General features: G+C 43.1%; 1 protein-coding gene across 1 annotated transcript in view; it reads right to left on the bottom strand.

Annotated features, from left to right (window-relative positions):
- LOC115074002 (endothelial cell-selective adhesion molecule-like) overlaps nt 1–22,513 on the bottom strand; it is a 143,323-nt gene that overhangs the window by 40,788 nt on the left and 80,022 nt on the right. The window contains exon 2 of the mRNA XM_029573059.1: nt 2,096–2,253. Coding sequence (XP_029428919.1) covers nt 2,096–2,253 — 158 coding nt within the window. The remainder of the gene's footprint in view (nt 1–2,095; nt 2,254–22,513) is intronic.

Here is a 22,513-nt window from a genome sequence, read left to right as displayed (position 1 = left end):
GCTATTCCCTGTTGATTAATAGCAGTTTATGGACTTCTCCTCCAGTAACGTATCCAAACCTTTCTTAAACCCAGCTACACTAACTGCCTTAACCACATCTTCTGAATAATGAATTCCAGAGCTTAATTGTGCATTGCGTGAAAAATAATTTTCTCCAATTAGTTTTAAATGTGCTACTGGCTAACTTCATGGAGTGCCCCCTAGCCCTTGTTATTATCTGAAAGAGCAAATAACCAATTCACATTTACCCATTCAAGACCTTTCAAGATTTTGTAGACCTCTATCATATCTCCCCCCTCAGCCATATCTTCTCCAAGCTGAACAGCCCTAACCTCTTTAGCCTGTCCTTATAAGGGAGCTATTCGCTGCCCTTTATCATTTTGGTCGCCCTACTCTCTACCATCTCCAGTGCAACTATATCTTTTTTGAGATACGGTGACCAGAATTGTACATAATATTCAAGGTGCAGTTGTCACATTTGCTATGGAAGTGGGAGGAGTTTGGGCAGAGTTAATGGTAATGAGTAGCTCCTAACGTCAAATGCGATAGAGTAACACACAACAATGTAGGTTTAAATGCTGGAATAACTACACCTTTTTTTCTGTGCGTTGCGCCTGCGTTAGCCATGCACGGCTTTTATCTAGGGGAATCTGCTAGAACCAGAGCATGCTAATCAGAAGTGTTCCAACATATGGCTCATCTTGCTATTGAGAGAGAGAGAGAGAGAATTGGTTCTGAAATGCATTCACTTGTGCAGCAGGAGTAGAAAGAAGTGGCCTAAGGATATCCCTAGAATTTCTAAGATTTATTATTTGATTAAAAAACCAATTAGGGTACGGAAGAACAAAAAGAAAATGATGATGCCCCATCTACTATGGGAGTATCAACTTTTCTTGAAGAGTCGTTGGATGTGATAAATAATAGAGCTACTCTTTTTATTTCCTTTTTGGCCGAGCAGGATAAGGATAAATTGTTTAAAAATTTTTTTGGATCTAAAGATATGTTGTTCTGTGGACATAAAGTGCAGATATTTCCGAATGTGGCTAGGGTTACGCAGGCAAGAAGAAAATACTTTCTGTCTTTAAAAGATCGAGTAATTGCCATTGGTGCTACATTTTTTCTAAAATTTCCCTGTCTTTGTTTAGTTAATTATAGGGGTAAAAAATTTGGTTTTGTAGATCCAACACACTTGGAAACTTTCCTATTAGATAAAAGCCAGGCCCAGACTGAGGCAGCCAAGGACAATGGTGTGTAAAAAATAAATATACTCCTTCTCCTTACAGTATTAGTATGTAATTTATGGATTTCTTTAAAAGATTTTCTTGAATTAGTCTCCCTCTTTTATGGAATATGTAACAAATAAAAGATGTAGTGATACTATATAAATATTTTTGTTATGGTTGTATTACATATTTGCCTGTTTTCATGATGTAAATCATTGATAAAAAACCAAATAAAGATTAAATAAAAAAAAAAGAAAGAAGTGGCCTAGGGCAAGAGTAGTATAAAAAATGTCACTTCTTGGAATTTTGTAAGAATTGATCATTAAGAGAAGGTAAAATTGACTAATACATTCTTTGCAGAGTGACTATAAAGATAAGAATTTTTTCTGGGACTCTGCCCCTTATCAGGATAACATTTTCGGCACCCAAATGTGCATCTTGTAACCCACTATTCCAGTTCTTTCACTTCCAGTCCTCAAAGCCCACAAACATGTCAGGTTTTTTGGATATCTTTAATAAATATGCATGAGATAAATTTGCATGCAAATCCATCTCATGCATATTAATTACGAATATCCTGAATACCCAACTAATTTGCAGCTCTCAAGGGCTGGCATGAATTCCACTACACTTTTCAAATACTTTTTTCTTGTTACTGTTTAACTTTTCTGCTGCCTCTTGGAACTGAACCAATGACCAAACACTGAATCACTGCTTCACAAATGAGCCCTAGAGATGAACAGTCCATATGAGAATGCTAACTTAAAAAAACCTTCATTATGTCTGTTTACTCTCCTTTGAAAAAATGATGTGATCCTCAGTTCTGCAGCTTTCAGCTCTTACAGGTTTCCTTTTAATTGTTATGTTCTTACCTGGACCCTCTTGGATGGAGTTCTCTCAAACAACCAGTAGATGGCTGGGGGTTTCTGGGAGACACTGGTGTACCACACAGGCAGGACACTGCTTTTTCCTTCCACCACAATCACTGGGTTCTGTCCAACATGGACTTGTATAAGTGCAGTAGAGAACTCTATAACAGGATGAATGAAGAAAGTTAAAGAAATCACTGATGGCGAAACAGATTTACCTAAATCTACCACCCCCATACAATATATCCAATCACTGCAATACGTGGCTGAATTCATGAACACCTCCCTCACCACTCTTCCCACACACATTGAATCCCAGATAGCTCAAACCTCGGGGGTCTTTCAGGAGGCTTCTAGGCTGTTTGACCTTTCAACCAGTTATCCTCGTCATCTCCTGGACCTGCAGCAACCTTGGGAGAAGGCAGCCAAGAAGAACTGCTTTGCTGGTCCAGGAGCTGAAAAGCCAGGGGGATAGTTCCCAGATAGCGACACTGCTTTCTACAGTTCCTTCTCTTACTTTCCCAAGTGTTGCCAGATGTGAAATGAGGTTTTAACCTAGAGAAAGACACACTGAAGCCCATTGGCCTGATTTAAAAAAAAACAACACATTTTACATGCTTAAAACTGGGTTTTATACTTGCAAATGCACTTTACCCAAGGAAGTGGGCTTTTGAAAATTGCTAGAATATATGCCTGTGAGGAAGAATAAAGAAAACTCCCTCAGACCAGCTTAAGGGCCAGGGCACACCGGTCTCGGCAGGTCCTCCTTAAGGTTGAGATCCACAGGCAATCCTGGGTGAAGGGAGGGGCCTTTCACCAGAGTGTAAGACCTCAGGGCCTAGAAGGGTTAGACAGGCCCTGGAGAACTGATGGCATGCCTGCCTATGTGAAGACCCACTACATTTAAGGTTAGAGAAGAGTATGAAGTTTAAGAGCTGCCATATTTGATGAAGGTTAAGACTTGTTCTGTTTAAAGTCAAGGTAAATTGCCTAAACTGACTGTTTTGTTTTGCCCTTCCTTTTTGTCAGATACCTGAAGCTAAGGTGAGCTGCCTAAGTTGTCTTGTGTTGTTATGCACTGCATTTTGTTGGGTTTCACTGTAAACACACTGCACTTAAGGAATAGTCACAGTCTGCCTCCTGTTTCCCTCTGGCTGTCCCCAAGCTGCTACTCTCGAGTTACCACAATGCCACTGAATTGTTCATAGGATATTCACATGTAAATGCACTTTATGTGCATAAATGGCTCTTTAAAATTGCTATGATAATATGTTACATTTACTCATGCGACTCCTTTTAAAATTACCTCCCATAATGAATCCAAGTAACTCGAGGGAAGGATTGGTCTAAGCCCAAAAGTAGCCCAATCTTCAAAATATCAGACAAAGGCTAATATAAAAGCTATTTTCAATAATTATTTTATTTCTGATGTATTTACACATATCCATATAAACTTGCAGATATATAAAACTGCATCAAGCAAACATCAAACCACATTGAACTCTAATAAAAAAAAATACAAAAATCCTTAGGGCAAGAGAACACATTTTCAAAGTCATTTCCATGGATAAAATTGCATTTTACTGGCGGACATGGGCATTTACAAAATTGTTTGCCCAATATGCAGGTACTTTTACCCACACAAGGATTTCCAGGGGCAGGGTTGGTGGGTAGCGCAGGTAGTTTTGGTGGGATAATTTTCAAAGGGAACGTTTACCTAAACTCTCCCTTTGAAAACTGGTGCAAAAGTCTGCTGGTAATTGACTTTTAATCTGTGCGGGCAGTTACAAAATTACACCCCCAAAGTGCTCACAAGACTTTGAACATCTAGAGGATGATTTTCAGCCTGGATTTCTGAAGCAGACTTAGGCACATAAGTCCACTTTGAAAATTCCTGGGTATTACCAGTATGTGTGCAGCTACACTGAAAATTGCAATTATATATCTCAATGATTTCCCTGCCCTGACTGTGCTCCCTATCCTGGAAAATTAGTCTGAGGAAAAGTACAAATGAAATCATATTCTGCACATTTCCCAGCACATTATTAAAATATACTGAATTTCATATATCACCTGTAAAGTAGTTTAACTAAGTGGTTAACAATAACATTTTGTGCAAAAATAATTAGTATACACTCTAGCAAACACAGAACTCTCCTAAATAGTTACAAAACAAAAAATAGATAATGAGGTCCAGGTTGAAAACATAAAACAGGCTGGCAGTTAGCGAGTTACCAGAAACTAATAGTCATAAACTTGGGAGAACAACCATGTTTTTTTTTTACTGTTTTACAGAAGTCCATAAAATTAAACTGTGCACGAATGCCAGATGGTAAGGCGTTCCAGAGGAAGGGAGTTTGACAGGCCAATAAGCAATATCTGGTAGTGTCCATGTGAGGGAGTATACAAGAAAGTCCCTCAGAATACCTTAAAGGACCGACCACAGCTACCTGTACCAACCCACCAAGGATTCTGGCCTAGGGTGGATCACTGCAGAGGAGGGATAAGCAACCAGGGCCCAGAGGGTTGGAAAAGGCCCCAGGGAGTAGAGAGAGAGACACCATTTGTATGGCTCTAAGTTTAAGGACTGTGTTGTACCTAAGTAAGGTGAGCTGTACTAATGATTTTGTCTCCTGAAGAAAGGGTGTTTTGAGTTTGTTTTACTGTAAGTAAAGTGCACTTATGAAACATCCAGTCTGTCCTCCTGTTTCCTCTGGCTGTTATCAAGCCGCCTATGCTCGAGCTACCACAGTCCAATCTCATAACAGCAGGAGAAGGAAGACGGAGGAGACCCTTTTGAGGTGAGTGCAGAGAGGTGTATATGGGATTAAGAGTGTGGAGGGTGCGGAAGTAAGACACAGAATTTTAGATTTAATCTGACATGTGACAGAGCCAGGGAAACATAATCTGATTTTTTTAGTCCATACATAACCTTTGAGGCTGTATTCTGAAGTCATTTGAGTTGCAAAAGAGGAAGGTCAAGGAAGAAGTAATTACAATAGTCAATTCTGGATTATGACAAATGCATGAGAATAGCTTCAGATTGTGAGAATTGAATAGGGGGTTGTAGCCAATGGATATAACAAAGAAAACAGAATGATTTTTTTATTAATGTTGGAAATGCAGTATATTTGGAATCCAACTGGACTCTGAGAAGAGGGAATACCACTCACTACTGGAGGAATAAGAAGATCAGTTTCATGATAAGAGATCCAAATAGCCTCCGACTTAGTAGGGTTAACTTTTAACTTGTAGCTGTAAAGCCATTCAGCAACAACATCCAGACAATTATTTAAAATCAGACAAGGAAAATGAAGATTTGGTTTAGAAGAAAGCAGTGATCTGGATATCATCTGCATAAAAAGATGACCTGAAGCTACAGCCCTGGATCAAGGTGGCTGGGGGGGAGAGGAGAGACAGAAAAATATTAAAGAGGGGAGAGAATGGATCCCTGAGGAGAAGAGATTTGGGTTCTAAAAGACATGGATTCATTCAGCCAGAAGAGTACAATTATGCAAGAATGAAGATTTAAAGATGAATTTTAAAAGCCTGGCGCACCAAAATCAGGAAATGCACACGCATGAAGGGCTTACACGCGCCCGCTGTATTTTAAAAGCTGCCTACATGCGCGAGTATAACTAAAGGATTATATCAGCTACTGCATTTATTTTTTTCTTATGCTGAACTGCAACTATTCATTTTCTTGATATTTCTCTTTGAAGGAAATGTAAATAGACTGCAAATATTTTCCTTGTCGCCTTCCATCAAGTAAAAAGGAGACTATTTTTAGAAACCACGTATCATGTGTTCTCTGTGTCTTCATTTTTCAAGTGAACTGAAGTGGTAAAAGCAGTCTGCAATTTACAAGAGATTCTTGGAGATTTACTCTCCACCCCCGAACATTCTTTTTCACTGTGTAAAAAGGAGTCAAGGGTTACAGAAGCAGTTCAGATAAGACAGCAATATGCCTTAATTACTATAATCATCATCTACAAGCTTTGCAGTCCAGGATAATAGCCCTATCTAGGGATCCGAAGATGGCAGTGTCTTTAATTACCATAAAGACACTTCTATGTAATGATCATGCATTATAACAAAATTTAACTCATATTTCAAAGGATGACAGTACTCGCCAACAAATTTAAAGGGGGAGTAATAAATCTGTGCAAATTTATTAAGGAACCCTTTAAGGATTTAACAGGCGCTCCATAGAACTTAGAATAACTGTACAGAGTAAAAATCTCCAGTTCTTCATATGGTGATCTTGTTGAACAACATCTAGAATGAATGTCACTACTCTTAGCATCAGCCTAGCTAATGATGGTGGTGCTGATAATGCAGAATCTACAGGTGGAAGTTAGCAGCCTTCCACATTCATAGACCTTTGTGAACCTGTCCATCTATCCACTGTAGCAGAAAACAAACCACAGAAAAAAAAAAAGAGCAATGAATACAGTCACATGTAACCCATCTTTACAATGATTACTGAAAATGGCAGATAAAGTACTGCTATGCAATAAATCTAGTATTAAATCCAAAGGATACACAAAGAGTCCACCAAAATGCAGAAGACAGCACAACAGTAAAAGCTCCAATTGATGCCAAACTTAAGATCTTTAAAGAGGAAATTTACAGCAGCTTATTTTGTTGCAAAGTACGTGGGTACTTCTGTTCCTATGTAAACCGTGTAGTCTATTTTCAAGTAAAAACTGTGAGTAGTTTCCTTTGAACTACATATCTGGGGACAAAATTCCTGAGTATTTGCACCTGCCATTTCTGTGGATGCTGTAGCAGGGGAAAAACTTGCACAGACTTGAAAATTAAATCTGTTGAGATTTATTAAGCCATGATAGTTTATTGCAGGAGGGGCCAAATATAGCAGGGGAGGGGCATCCCCACAATATTTGATCCCTCCCCGAAAAAGCTGTTCTGCAGTGTGATTTTTTTTTTATTATGGCACAAATGCATGAAGAAAAGACTGCGCCACAGAATTTCCCTTTCCTGCATGATGATGGCAGACCTCCTCAGCCAGGGCTGCCAATACTTAAAGGGCCAGTGACCTGAAAAATGGGCCTCCCCCAATTAAAAAAAAAAAAGATACCCTGAGGGTTAGTGGCGACCCCACCCACCCACTGCCTACTGAGCCAACACTGATCCTCTAAAATATAAAAAACCCAAGGCCAAACATGTGGCAGCAGCCAGGGCTCCTTTTGCATAGGACCCCCTACTCCCTTCCAAATATAATTAAATCCCAGGTATCTAGGGTTCCCCCCTACATCCTAGCCCAAATGAAATGGACCCTTGTGGTCTGAGGGAGGCAGGTGGATGCTCCACCTCTACCCACTAAACCCCCAGAACCTTGAAATGTTATCTTTGATAATCAGCTGAAAGCCCAGAGTGCCCCCTAGCCCCGGGCCTGGTCAATGCCATTTTTCAAAATGGCTCCAACCAGTTTTTGTCCCTATCATGTGATGGGGCACGGTCCGGGACTGAACCCAAGCCACTTATGTTTTAATCCTATATAATACTAGGGGCTGTGCCCTTGCAAGAGTTGCTCGCCAACCCTGCCGTTAGGCTCTCCGCTTTAGAGTCTGTGTTCCTGCCTAACTGGAAAATACAAGATGGGTAGGGCAAGTGACTTTGAAGAAAAGAGGGGCAGGGGGAGAGCTATACAATTCTCCGCTCTCATCTCTCCTTTCCTCCCCCCCCCCCCCCACCCCCCACTTGACTGCATGGATGTTAATGAACCCTCGTAAAAGAGAAAAGTGCTAATTGCTCTGCTGGGGGTGAAGAAGTGTGCGTGTGGGGGGGGTAGCGTTCAGAGGGGGGAGGACGTAGGTCAGAAAGCTTGCAGAGAATGTGTGGAGATGGGGGGTTGCGGGGGGGGGTAGGTGGGGATCAGGGTTTATGGTGATGGGTAAGGTGCATGTATGTAGTGGTGTTGGTGGATGTCTGTTGGGTTGGGGTGGGAGTGTGAGTGGTGGGGTGTGGCAAATGTCCCCCATGCACGCTCCATGTTCTCCCCCTACCACTCGCCTCCACTCCTGTGTGAGAATGGTGACTTTGTATTGTGGTTGTGAGTGGTGGATGCATAAGTAGTTCTGGGAGGTAAGTGGAGTGTGTGTTGGGAGGGGGAATCCATCCCCATTTTCCTCCCATCCTCCCCTCACCCTTCCCTGTGCAAGTGTGGGGATGAATGTGTGTGTGTGTGTGTGTGTGTGTGCGCGCGCGCGCGCGCAATTTCTCCCTCTCTTCCACTGCACTCCCCATTTCCCCCTCCTCCCTGATGTGTGAGAGCATGGGCGAAGGGGAGGAAGGATGTGTGTGGAAGAGGAGGGATGGACTCTTTCCCTTTGCAATCTCCACAGGATCCCCTTACCCCTTATATGTGTGAGGTTGAGAGGATGTGTGTGGGTGTGTGTGTGTGTGTGTTACGGGGCCGGTATGAGTGGTGTGTGGGTGTGAAAGACTAGTGTGTGCATGCAGTTGGGAGTTGCTGGGCATATGGGCTGTGGTCAGAGGTGAGGGAGGAGGTATGTGAGGTAGTGTACATGGGAGTGAATGTGTGGGGAATGTGGGTATAATGGCTGTGTATGGGGTTGTGTGGGTGTGGAGGGGTGGGGGGGAGGAGTGAGTCCACATGAGGATTGAGAGGGGAGGTGTCCCACTGCTCCATCTCTTCACCCTTCTCCTGTCCTTCCCTTCCCTTTCCTCCCCTCCCCAGGTCCCTCCCAGCTCAAACTCTGACATCATCTTTGTGCAGCTAATGTGGCCTGGGAACCTCAACCAGCCCTTCTGCTCCCTGCTGTTGCTTCTCTTATTCTCCTGTGGGTGGGGTCCCTCTTCTCTAGTTTCCTTTCCCGGGTGGGTTCCGTGACCGCCCCCCCCCCCAATCATCTTTTCTGATACCAGCGCTGCCGTTCCTCTTTCATTGGTGGGCACGGGAAATCACAACAGCTCTTCTTCTGCCAGTGCATCAGTCTTTCTCTTTTTTTGGCTCCCTTGTGGTGCACTCCAGTAGCTTTTCTGTTACTGCTGTACCTGAGGTACTCAGTGGCCCCGTGCTCAAATATCTACACTTCTCCCTTGCTGCCTGTAGCCCCTCCTCCTGCTCTGGGTGATGTCATTAAGTCGCACATGCACAGATGCGACATAATGAGTACTCAGAGCCTCTAATATTTTCATAATATATAGAGATAAAGTGAATAAGGTCTGCATCTTTACTGTTTTTAGTGTTTCTGAACTGTATGATTTACAGATCCACAAAAAATCAAGTACAAAGGTAAAATGAAAGCAGGCTTATTGTTTAGCTAGAAGAAACCCTTGCCAATGACTGGATAGTAGGAGGTAAACGACAGTTCTAACTTGATCATCATGGAAAAGGCTGGTTTGAATATAGTGGTAGTCATGGAGATGTGGTACATAGAGAAATTTGACTGGGATGTGGTAAAATATCAGGTTTCTGTACAAAAATAATAATGCTTTAAAAAAAATGGTTAATGTGAAGAAATGTTTTTGTCTTTGAAACTACCTCATGTTCTAGAGTCCAAAAGCACTGCCAACTATTGTTGGACATTTATAGATTTCTTAATATATCTGAGAAGTTTCCTGTTAGTCTCTTTGTAGCTCCTGGAGAGGAAATGCTGTGTGCAGCGATAACCCTGTGAACAATGCCTCCAAGAGTCTGTACAGCTGAGAGACAAAGCTATGTCCCCGCAGATAAACAGAGGGCACTGAGAACGCAATCCCACAGTTCCAGCTCAAAAGCGCATATTTAACTTTGGCAGGCCAAGGGCTGCCTCTCCCCATTGTTACCCCCCAAGCAGGGCCATCGCCAGGTTAAGCGGTACCCAGGCAGTCAGATGTTGCAGCCAGCCTGAGGGGGAAGGGGCGTGGGTAAGGGTTCCCGTCTAATGATGGGAAGCACTATGCAGGACCTTACTTCCACCATAGCTGTAGTGATACAAACAACGTGGGACCACCTGGTTGGCTGCCCCGGGTGGCCACCTGTCCGGCTCTTCCAATGGCCCTGACCCCACTCTGACACTAAGCACCAACTTATGTAGAATCCATGTATACACCCCATGTTATTAAGCACCGTCCTGTGCAGGTCCCCGCAAGAGAACTCCTCAACTGTTTTTGTTAAGCACCATCCTCTGCAGATTCTTTCCAAGGCTTCACCCCAACCATGTCACTAAGACCCATCCAACACAGATTCCCCATAATCAAACCGCAGCTAGCACAGGTATAAAATAATTAGATATACAAAATCATATAAATAGGATAAGGCATTAATGCAATTCATCTCATTCCTCTGAAGCATTTCTCATCTTTTCTTACGTACTCAGGGTCCCCTCAGTGACACCAAATGAAAAAGCAAAAAAGGTACATTATCCTGTTATGGGAGAAATCCCCATAGCACACCTCTGCTACTCATTGCAGGGTTAAACGCGCCCTTATGATCAGGACATACCGAAGTCCATGCCCCTTTGCGCACATCTTTGGACGCAACCTGCGCAGCAACCTCCACTCAAACCCGCCTAACAGTACGTAACCTGCAAACGTTTCAAATTTGTCACTTCTCCCAATTAACAAACCAAAACACAAATGCTCTACATACATCACAGCCCCGAACAAGAAACCAGCACCACATATTTGGATTTTGCTACACTCCCTTCCAAGAAATACTGCTATTTGACTGCGCTTACAGCTCCTTACCAAGGCTGAAATTATACTTCCCTCTGCCTCTCCTATAGTGATATAAACCCCCCGGAAAGAGAAAGGGAACAAATTAGACTAGAACTTGCCCCCACAATGTGCTTCAACAAAACCACCACACTCACTAAAACCAACTTGTTCTACACACCTATGCTCTATCACTCTGCAAACTACAAAAGCTGGCCAACCTGAGCTAACCAACTCAACCCCTCTCCTACTTGGCTTACTCAACACCTGCTACGCTAACAGCAATGCATACCACATTTCAGGCCTAACTGAAGAATTCAAGTTTCATATCCTCTGCCACACAGAGACCTGGATACATTCTATCCATGACGATAATGAATACATAACTCACCCCGTATCATGGGTCATGGTGGTGGAGTTAACAACTTGCCATGCTGCATCAGACCAAGGTCCCTTAAGTCCATAGTCTCCAACAGTGGCCAAAGCAGGTGGTGAATACCTGGGAGATCCTATAAAGTAGATCTAATTCCTATTACTCACTCCCAGGCATAGCAATAGGTTTCTTTAATAATGCGTTATGGACTTTTCCTCCAGGAAAAGTCACCTTGATCATTTTCAGTCTCGGGAGTCTGTCCACTGAGCGACCGGCTGTAGGACGAGATCCGGCCCTCCAGGCCGAACAAACTTCATTGAACCCGGGAGCACCAGATACACCCTCCCCTCTGAACCAAAGCGTAAGCCCAGACCGGTATTTGCGACCATGGGAGTTGGATACCGAAGTGGGAACGATATTGGAGGTCAGTTCGGGAGATATGGCGGTGGCTCTATTACCTGTTCCTGCGGTGGCCGGAACAGGCAGGGTTGGAGGTGTGCCTCCAAGTTCGGCGGAGACAAGCGAGCCGAAGCCTAGCAGCGTGTCCATTCTACAGGGCAGAGGAGAGGTTTCGACAAACGAATCCATTCAGTTAGCAGAGGTCTGCCGAAAAAGTGCAGTGAGTCAGAGTCTGACTGTGCAGGAATTGGTCTGACCAAAAGTTATCACTCTTAGCTGAATTTGGAATGCTATTGTTATGTTAGAAAAAACTATTTCCTCATTGGTAACTGATGTGAATTCATCACAATATACTATACAATTATTGGAATCATCGAAAAAAGAACAAGAGTAAAATAGTGGAGGTATCTGAGAAGGTAACATCTATTAAAGAAGTACAAATAAAATTGATACAAAGAGAAAAAATAACAGCGAGGAAAATCGAAAACCTGGAAAATAAATCTAGATATCTAAACCTGCGGGGTTTTAATTTTCCCAAGTATAAGGATGATACCACCAAAAGATCAATTTAAGAAATATAAGACTGATATTTTGCTACTACCTGATGAAGCGATACCACCAATATCAAGTATATATTTTGCTTTAATTCCTAGAAAAAAGAATGAACAGCCTCCAACAGTGTGTTCCCAGGATATTGGAGCTGATTTATCACTTTTTCTTGAAACGTCTGTGGAAGATCAGATAGAGTTCTATGGAACGTTATTAGTATCTTTTATATTTGCTACAGATAGGGACACTGTACTCAGGTTGTTCTTGTGGATCAGAAGCAAGTTGTATTTAGGTCAAAAGATCTGGATTTATCCAGATCTGACAAAAGAAACACAAATGCGTAGAAAACGCTTTGGGGTAGATTTTCAAAGGGTTACGTGTGTAATATACGTGCATAACCCTTTAAAAACCCTCCTGCGCACGCTGAGCCTATTTTGCATAGGCTCAGTGGCGTGTGCAAGTCCCGGGACACGCGTATGTCCCAGGGCTTTGAAAAAGGGGCAGGAAGGGGGTGGGGCCGTGGGCGTGGTGCCGGTCTGGGGGCGGTCCGGGAGCGGGACCAAGGCCTCCGGCACAGAGGCCGTGCCGGGGAATTGCGCGCCGGCAGCCACGCATGAGTTGCGCCTGCCAGAGGCAGGCGCAACTCCTGAAACAAAGATGGGAGGGGGGGATTTAGGTAGGGCTGGGGGGTGGGTTAGATAGGGGAAGGTGGGGGGAGTGGAAGGAAAGTTCCCTCCGAGGCCGCTCCGATTTTGGAGCTCCAAAATCGGAGCGGCCTTGGAGGGAACAGGGAAAGCCATCGGGTCCAGCGGGGGTCCGGGGGCGATCTCCCGCACGCGTGACGTAGGGAGCCAGGAAACAAAATGGCGCTGGCGCTACCTTTGCCCTGTCACATGATAAGGGCAAAGGGCCACCGGCGCCATTTCTCAACGCAGCGGTGGCCAGAGAGCGGGAGGAGATCTTGTCGGGACCCCCCCCCCCCACTGGACCCCAGGTAATTTAAAACATTTGGGGGGGGGGTTCGGGAGGGTGGGGGATTTGTTTTAAAGGTTCGGGTGGGTTTTAGGGTTTTTTTGGTGTGCTGGTTATCCCGCCCTCCCCCGATTTACGATTTTTAACGATTTTTAGAAAAAAAAAAAACTCGATCAGATTTCCCTCCCCCCCAGCCAAAATTGATCGTTAAGATGATCGATTACACGATTCACACCTCTAATTCCTGATACTCCCAGGGATAGCGATGGCTTTCTTTAAGTTACCTGACTAATAATGTATTATGGACCTTTCCTCCAGGAATTTTTCCAAACCCTCTTTTAAACCCCGCTATGCCAGTCACTTTCATCACGTCCTCTGGCAACAGATTCTGCAGCTTGACGGTGTACTAACTGAAAAAGTACTTTAATAACTGTTCCAGTGAATGCAGATGCAGCTCTACAATACCACATGTGATAAATAATTTAAAACTTACATTTAATTAAAGTCCAATTCAACAAAGCATTCCAAAGCCTTTAAAGTAGGTCGTGAACACCAGCAAGGCCAAGGCTCAGTGCTTTTACTGAGGGACATGGGAGACTGATAGGAACATCAATGGAAACTAACTGGAGAAGCAGGATTTCTCTCTAAAGAAACTGCAAAACCTTGTGCATCTTTGTAGAAACCTGAATGGAGGGGGAGATGCTCCATGGACTTTAGGTTCTGCAGCATTTCTATTGCTGGGGTGATGGAGACTCCTGCCTTTGACAAACATGCTCCTTAGTGCTCACAAATGCCTTCCTTGACCTATAAGCGGCCCTCATTTTTCACGTGCACTGTTTTTTTGGTAGAAGGACTCCCTCTTTCAGCATTAACAGGTAAAGGAGGATTCTTTGGCATCAGAAGGGGCACGTGCTCGGGCTGCTGCAGATAAGACATTCCTCTGACTTGGGGAAAACTTTCTTAATTTTTTCCAATCTAATGTAAGAAAAATTTTTAAAAAGTACAAAAGAAAAACCCTTTACCAATGGAAAGCAAGTTATAGAGCTAAAGGGTCATGAAATGAAACTTCAGAGTGGTAGATTCAGGGACAACATCAGGAAATATTTATCCACAGAAAAGGTGATGGATGCCTGGAATGCCCTCCAGGAGGATGTGGTGAAGACAAAAATGGTGAAGGAATCTCAAAGGATGTGGGATAAACACAGAGGGGCAGATTTTTAAAGTTGTGCGCAAAAATGTACACCCGATTTTATAACATGCGTGTGCTGCCGCGCGCATGTTATAAAATCTGGGGTCGGCACGCTCAAGGGGGTGCACACATCTGCACCTTGCGTGCGCCGAGCCTGAGGGGAGCCCCGATGGCTTTCCCCGTTCCCTCCAAGGCCGCTCCAAAATCAGAGCGACCGTGGAAGGAACTTTTTTTTTCGGCTCCCCCCCCCCACCTTTGTTCCAAACGTTATGCCTGCCCGAAGCAGGCGTAACTTGTGCGTGCCTGCTAGCTGCCGGCGCACCATGCCCCAGCACAGACCACTGTGCCGGAGCACTCGGCCCCGCCCCCGGACTGCATCCACGCCCACAGCCCCGCCCCAGGACCGCCCCTTTTTCATAGCCCCGGGACATACGTGAGTCCCGGGGCTTGTGCGCGCCGCCGAGCCTATGCAAAATAGGCTCGGCACGCATAGGGGTAGGTTTTTGGGGGTTACGCGCTTAAACCTTTGAAAATCTACCCCAGAGGATCCCTAGTGGCAAAAGGATAGAAATGACGCACTGGGGTAATGTGTTAATTTTTCTGAATGTGAGCAACCTAAACAGAATAGGAGTTACAACCCTGAACAAGGCAACGAGAGGGTAACCCTCTCACATAACTTAATAAGAAATGGACATAGTGGGAGTAGTAGTGACATCAGTATTTCTAGACTGTCTGAGGAAGGAGAGAGTAGGGTTTTATTTTGTTTTTTGGGGAGGTTTTTTTTTACTCTTTTCACCTCAGACTTTTCATAGTCTCCTTGTCTTTGTGCTCTATGAAAGAGTAAACAACTGATTAAGGTTTACTTGTTTCACGCCACTCATTATTTTATAGACCTCTATCATATCTCCCCTCAACCTCTTTAGCCTTTCCTCATAGGGGAATTGATTCATCACCTTTATCATTTTGGTCCCCCTTCTCTGTACTATTTCTAATTCTGCTATATTTTTTTTTTTTTACATGTTGTGACTAGAATTGCACACAATACTCAAGATGAGATCCCACATTGGAGCGATTCAGAGGCATTATGAAATTCTCTGTTTTATTCTCCATTCCTTTCCTAATAATCCCTAGTATTGTATTTGCTTTCTTGGCTGCTGCTGCACACTAAGCAGAAGATGTCAACGTTTTATCAACTATGATGCCTAGATCCTTTTCCTGAATGGTGACTCCTAATGTGGAGCCTTGCATTGTATAACCATAATTAAGGTTATTCTTCCCTAAGTGCATCACTTTGTACTTGACTACATTCAATTTCATTTGCCATTTGCATGCCCAGTCTCCCAGTTTTGCAAAGTCCTCTTGCAATTTTTCACAATCGCCTTGTAATTTAACAACTTTGAATAATTGTATCATTGGCAAATTTGATCACCTCACTTATTCCCATTTCCAGGTCGTTTATAAATATATTAAAAAGCATCAATCCAGAACAGATCCCTGGGGCACTCCACTATCCACCTTTCTCCATTGGGAAAATTTACCATTTTGACCTACTCTCTGTTTTCTATCTTGTAACCAGTTCCCAATCCACAATAGGACACTGCCCCCTATCCCATGACTTTTTAATTTCCCAAGATGTTGCTCATGAGGGGCTTTGTCATATGATTTCTGGAAATCCAGGTACACTAAATCAACTGGCTCACCTTCATCCACCAGACAGGTAAGTTACCAAGAAATCCTCATGCCCAGCCACCCAATCATCTACATTCCTAATGACCGAATCACCAAATACAATACTCATCCTAACCCTTCCCTCCAGGGCACACGTCCCTTGAGACACAATGTGAGAGGATTAAGCATTACCCGGAAAGCAGGATGTAGCTATGGAATCATTTCCTGCCACACCAAGGTGATGATGCTGTCCTGCCAGATAACCTCTCTCCTACAAAGCAGCAGCAGGACTGCTTCACTTGAGTTGTGACCGCTCTACTACTCTATATATTTCTGTCTGTCTGAGCTCCTCCAGGTCTGCTACTCTGGCCTCCAGAGATCAGACTTTCTTCTCCGACAGCCAGGAACTCTTTACACTGACTGCACACATACAACCTGTGGCAACCCCTTGGGTCAGCGACTAGATGGCCCTAGGTTCTAGCCCTTAGGATTTTATGGCAATTTAGGTGGAGAGAGCATTCCTGCATAGGCCCTCCCCCAGAGGCTTGCCTATAAGTTATGATCTTCTAATCTATTAGAAGGGATTAGCCCTCTTTAGCGTGGCAGAGTAGATTTGAGTGTGCTCTCCTAGTTAGGCCCACAGCTTAGCACAGAAGTGAGAGACACTTCACGGCCAGGTCTCCTGAAGTGGACTGGATGGAAGAGAGAGACAGACGGATTTTTGCAGTTTTCTGAAGCTTTTCACCGTTTTGCCTCGAGCCATCTAGCAGGCAGAATCCTCTGCTCAGTGGATCAGGAGGGAGCTGTGTGGCTCTTCACCCAGCCTAAGAGGAGGCTGCAGTGACCGTGCAGAGAGAAAAGAAGTGTATTGATAAGAGACTGCATTTTTCCCCACCAGGAGGGAAGGAAGTATTTTGTGTCACCCTTCCCTACCCTGGGCTGGAAACTGTAAGGACTGCTTTCGGTGGCTGGCCTGTCCTCCAAGAAGGCTGCATCTGTTTTTTGAAGGAAAGAGGAGAAGGATATCTGGAGACCCCCAATAGAGTTTCCGTTGCTGGGACATAGGTTGGAGTCTGGGATTAAACGTGGACCTCAGGTACTTGGGTAGGGGGATCCAGTCATGGTTAGGACAACCCAGCCCACTTGGGATACTTATTCCCTGCCATGGAGGATAAGCCCGTTTCAAGCCCCTGCCTGGGGGGACACATCCACAGAGGTAGAGCTCAGTCACATCCTGGCTCTGGTGCAGCTGAGGACACTGGATGTAAATGGACACTTTTTAGTTTTTGCACCTGTTGATTCTTTTGCAATCAATAACAGTAAATTTTAATTTGAACATCCATTCAGCGAGTCCAGTCTGGTTTCCAAGTGTACCTATCCTGAAGAGCTAAGGTAACACACACACACAAGAGAGATCACTCATCACTGCCTGGGCCAAGCAGGTTTTCCCTTCAGCCCCACAGAAAAGCCCCCCCCCCCCCTTGGGAAAAGAAGGTGGGTAAATTAACTTAGGAGTTACCCCCGTTTAAGAAATTATTTTGTGGGCCCTTGAAAAGAGCGACAACCCGAAGAAAAGGGTTACAAACCTCTAACTAATCATTCAAGTGGTCCTTCATGCAAAAGACTGGATGCCCCCCCGCCTCCCAATCTCACTGCTGGACCTCTGTCTGCATCTTAATAGGTAGAGTTGCTGAAGTTTTAAAAGTTGAGTAATATGTGGGTTTGTCTCCCAATTTAAGGGTTTTTAAAGTTGACCAGGGTTTTTAAATATATTTATTTGATGTCTTTATCTAAGGTTTTCACATTTTATAACAAAGTGACTAATGTTAGTTTGTGAATGACTAGCAACAGGACTACAATTAGTTAATCAGTAAACTTGTATATTATTCCTTGTAATGGGGGTAACGATCTATATATGACTAGTGTGGGCCTGAACCAAACTAGTGACCACTAACTACTCTCACCTCAAACAAGTGACCTTGGAAAACTCACAATCCCAATCCTTGCTAACAAATACTAACCTTTTTAAGCTTACAAAATTAATCCAAACTATTTTCCTAGAGCACACACACAATCGATTTTTCACGGCCAGGAGAGAGGGGCTAATTTCACAGCAGAATGATCCTCACAATAGAAGGAAAACAACACAGCGCTGGCATGCGAGACACTGCCTCTTTCTTTCCTCTCCCGCCAGCACAGTCCATGCTATCACCTCCTTCCTCTTCAAGGGCTGATTCTGCCCACACACTATAAATATCTGTGCAGGAGGGAAACACACCGCAAACTCAGCATGGCACATGGGCCCAGAGTCCCCCAGGAATAAGGAACACTGATTAACACGTCTGCACCATTAGCAAGCTCCTGCTGGGGCTAACTCTCCTTACTCTGTCAGATATTTCTTTCCAAGCGTCTGTAGGTTTTATACAGCCTGTCTCTTACTTATTAAGACGCTGCATAGCCCCAGTGTTACATGGCATCTCTTCACATGGGGCAGTATGTTTTTCAACTTGCTGTCGCATCCTGCAGGGACAGCAGTTTCCTCAATTATTATTTCCGGGAAACTTAAGGAGTTTACTACTTTGGAAGAAAGTTGTTTGTTTTTTTTTTAATTTTCTAAACGGATACTCCTCCCACAAAGGGATCAGAGGTGAGAATGCTGGGGGTATTATATGTGCCCTGTTATGTTTTTTATTAGAATCTCTGTGTTCAATTCAGAGTGCACCACAGACTATGTACAGTTGTTTTTTTTTCCTTTTAAAGAAAATGTTTTGCTTACATTTGCATTCGCTGAAGAGGTTCTAAATAATATTAATCTCTGGATGCACAGTGACCATTTTAAAGGTGAACCCTAATAAGACCAAAGTTATCTGTTTTTCTTGTTCCAAGACTAATTGTAATCTCTTTCCACCTTCTCTGTTCTAGGAAACCCCATTCTCTTTAAAGAATCAGTTTGAAATCTGGGAATCCTCTTCGATTGCACATTATCTCTTCGAGGGGGATACTACGTTAAGATTATTGAGGCATGTCAAATGTATTCTTGACCCAGAGGATTTTTTTTTTTTTAACTGTTTTGTAGGCCTACATTTTAACATGCATCGATTACAGGACTTCATTATATTTTGGGCTCCCGAATTCTAGTTTAAAGGCACTGCATGCAGGTTTTACAGAATTCTGCTGCCCGTCTTATCACTAATAGGTGGCAGAATGAAAATATGACTCCCCTTCTGAAGTTCCTTCACTGGCTACAGGTCTTACAAAGAATTACATTTAAGGCATTGGTTTTGATTTTTAAGATGCTAAAGCATGATGAGCCTGCTTATATAAAGTCTTTGTGGATCCCTTATATACCAGTAGTCGTACATTATGTTCTAGTGAGAAAAATCTGTTGTTGGTTCCCTCTCCCAAAGCTGCTCAATTACTGGTAAATTTTAAAAGGAATGGGTGAGCGCCCATAAACTTGCGTATTGCAATGCGAGCAAAGATATGCCTCACGTACGTAGCATTTAAAATAAGAGAAAGAGAGACACACTCTCTATATATACGTACCTCTCTAGAGGGACACCTTGAATTGGGGTGGGTTTTCGGGTGGTGCTACAGACACATTCAGAGGTATTCATTGTAAAATGGAAACAGGATGCTGGGCTTGATGGACCCTTAGACTGACCCAGCATGGCAATTTCTTATGTTCTTAATTGACATCACTAAAGAATTTTAGACCTTATAAATGGTGAAAATTCTAACAAGAGGACTTGATTTGTACACTGCAGACTCTGCTAGCTACAGTGTACAAATCAACTCCATTTCATCACTTATAAGGTCTAAAATTCTTTAGTGATGTCAATTTTACAATGAAAACCTCCTGAATGTTTCAAAACCTTCCCGATTCAAGGTGCCCCTCTATAGTGGTATGTACATATAGCGTGTCAGACTGATCCTATGCAGAGGCGCCCTCTCCACCCCTACCCCATGTTATGGACTCTTGCGCCTCATGAGGACCAGTTGCAAAATTCGTGGTTCGGCACGTCAGTTTCAGGACGCCCATGCCCTGCCGCTCTTCCTCCTCCTTATTCTGAATGCGCATACAGGCATGTAAGCGCATTCTTCCTGGATTCTTAGAATTTGCATGGCTCGCACGTAGCCCATGTACACGCGTTTGTGAGCGTTTTTGCATGAGCAACGCTTTTAAAATCTACCTCTATTAGCACCCATCGTCAAGCTTTTTTGGTTTTGCTCCTGTTTGTTAGAATGCCTTGCCCCCCCCCCCCCCCGAAATGAAAGAGATTAATTAATTAATTAATTAATTAATGCAATGTCTAGAAAGCAGCTTAAGACTTTACTTTTTCAGGAAGCTTTTAGTTGCTTTAAAATTTTAATATTCTAAGTTTTATTTTTTTATATTTTATTATAAATTTTGTATTTTGATTGTATCATGTTTTTTTGTACTCTGCTTTCCACTAGGTTATAAGCAAATAATTATTTTAATAAATAAATATTAGGGCTGTATCACAATATATTACAGTGCAAGGCAGTTGAAAGCAGAAGCTAGAGGGAAAACTGAAACAGACATGAGAACATATATTTCTTATCCCACCGAATTCTAGATAAGAAATATGACAAAGATTGTAAAGCACATTTAAGTCCCAAATTTCCTTCCTGTTGCAATACCATACATTCCACTTATTTTGGTGCTGTTTTATATTGAAGCATTGAACTGCATAGGGGGAAAATAGCAGACTGCGTTTTATTCTTTGAATCACTGAACTTCATGGGTTGTGACCCTTAAAGCTGGTTTTGGCATGAGAGCATGATTATTTTGAATACCACACTCGATGCTGCCTCTGCACCAAACACAGGATACACTGCTTTGGAACATCTACTACTTGACTTGCCCATGTAAATGCTAATCTATACAGTATCTATCACTACCAATCTTGCTACCTCCAGTCAGGCACCTGGAAGTTATGCAACATTTCAGACCTGCTTCCAACACAAGCTCATGCCTTTTGGCCTCAGTAATGCACCTTTATGTTTCAAATATGCGTAAACATTTTCCAGAATATTCCTGACCTCTACCTCGCTGGAATTCTGGTTTATTCTGAGAACTAGAATCTTCAGAATAACCATGCAACCCTAGTCCTGGAATGGTTGTGATAACATGGACTGTATGCTAAGGTGGAGAAGCGCTTATCTGACCAAGCATCAGTGGACTTCTTAGGATACATTCTATCATTTAAGAGGTTGCAAATGGAGCCCTGAGAAGGGCAAGCTGTCCAAGACTCGATATCCCACATACTGCTGGGGGGGGGGGGGGCCTCCCAATGTTTCATGGGATTCACGAACTTCAACTGACAATTCATACAGAACTTGTTCACCATTGTGTTTCCCCCAACATTTTATATATTTTATTTATCGAGTTTTATATACCGTCGTTTGGTTTCACCATCACAACGGTTTACAAAATTTCGATGTTTAACAGAGTTTACAAAGATTCATGTTATTGTCAAACTATGCGATTTCAGTTATGTTTGTATTATGTGCTTGCATTGGTTCCACATGTTGGCATAGGTGCAGTAGGAGTGAAGTAATATCGGAGTGTCATTGGGTGCTTTGATAGGCTTTGGTAAACATCCAGGTTTTTTAGTTCTTTTTTGAAAGTTTTTAAATTATGCTGTGTTCTAAGTTTGGTTGGGAGGGTATTCCAGAGTTTGGGACTTCCTAGGGATATGGCTCTCTTCCGAGTTGAGGTAAGTTATTTGGAACGAGTAGGTGGAATCTTTCCATTCTAAGAAAGCCTGCTATGCTATCTTTGCATGGACCTCCACGGCAAAGAAAGCCTTTGACTAATTGAAGATGACCTATACACACTTTAGGTAGACTTTCATGGTAGAAACTGATGCAGCACTGGAGACCAGACTATCAAACATGAATTCAATCAAGAACTACACTCATGTGCCATGCCTATCAATCTAGAAAGCTGTCTTCTGCTGAAAGCGACTTATGACCCTGGATAGAGAGCTGTTGGAAGTTAAGGTTGCATTTGAGAATGGAGACCTTACCTGCAGGAAGCTGCACACTCATAGTAATGTAGAAAATAACTGCAGATAAAGTCTCTCATGGCCCATCCAGTCTGCCAGGCAAAGGGTTAGGGTTGTATCTGCCATTCCATACAGGCAAAAAAGTTGCCACATTATCTCAGCACTTCATTTCCATCTTCTTGCCACTAGGGATCCTCTGTTTATCTCTTGCATTTTTTAATACCATCACTGATTTGTTTGTTTTTTTTTTGTTTGTTTGTTTTCACCTCCTACTCCAGGAGGCCACTCCAGGTATCTTTCCATGAAAAAATATTTCCTATAACTTTCTTCTTGAGTCTAGCCCCCTGGAGTTTCATATAATGAACCTTAATTCTACAGCGTCTTTTCCATTGGAAAAAAGTTTGTTTTTGCACATTTTTAATACCTTTCAGACATTTTTAAAAAAAGTCTATATCATATCTCCCTCCCCCCTCCTCTAAGGTATACATATTTAGATCCTCATCTCGTATGTCTTTTGGTGAAGAATCCATACCATTTGGTTGCTTCTCTCT

Source organism: Rhinatrema bivittatum, chromosome 12 (assembly GCF_901001135.1).
Source record: "Rhinatrema bivittatum chromosome 12, aRhiBiv1.1, whole genome shotgun sequence".
Classification (NCBI taxonomy): domain Eukaryota; kingdom Metazoa; phylum Chordata; class Amphibia; order Gymnophiona; family Rhinatrematidae; genus Rhinatrema; species Rhinatrema bivittatum.
The sequence above is the reverse complement of the archived record's forward strand: the minus strand, read 5'-3'. Positions and strand labels throughout refer to the sequence as shown.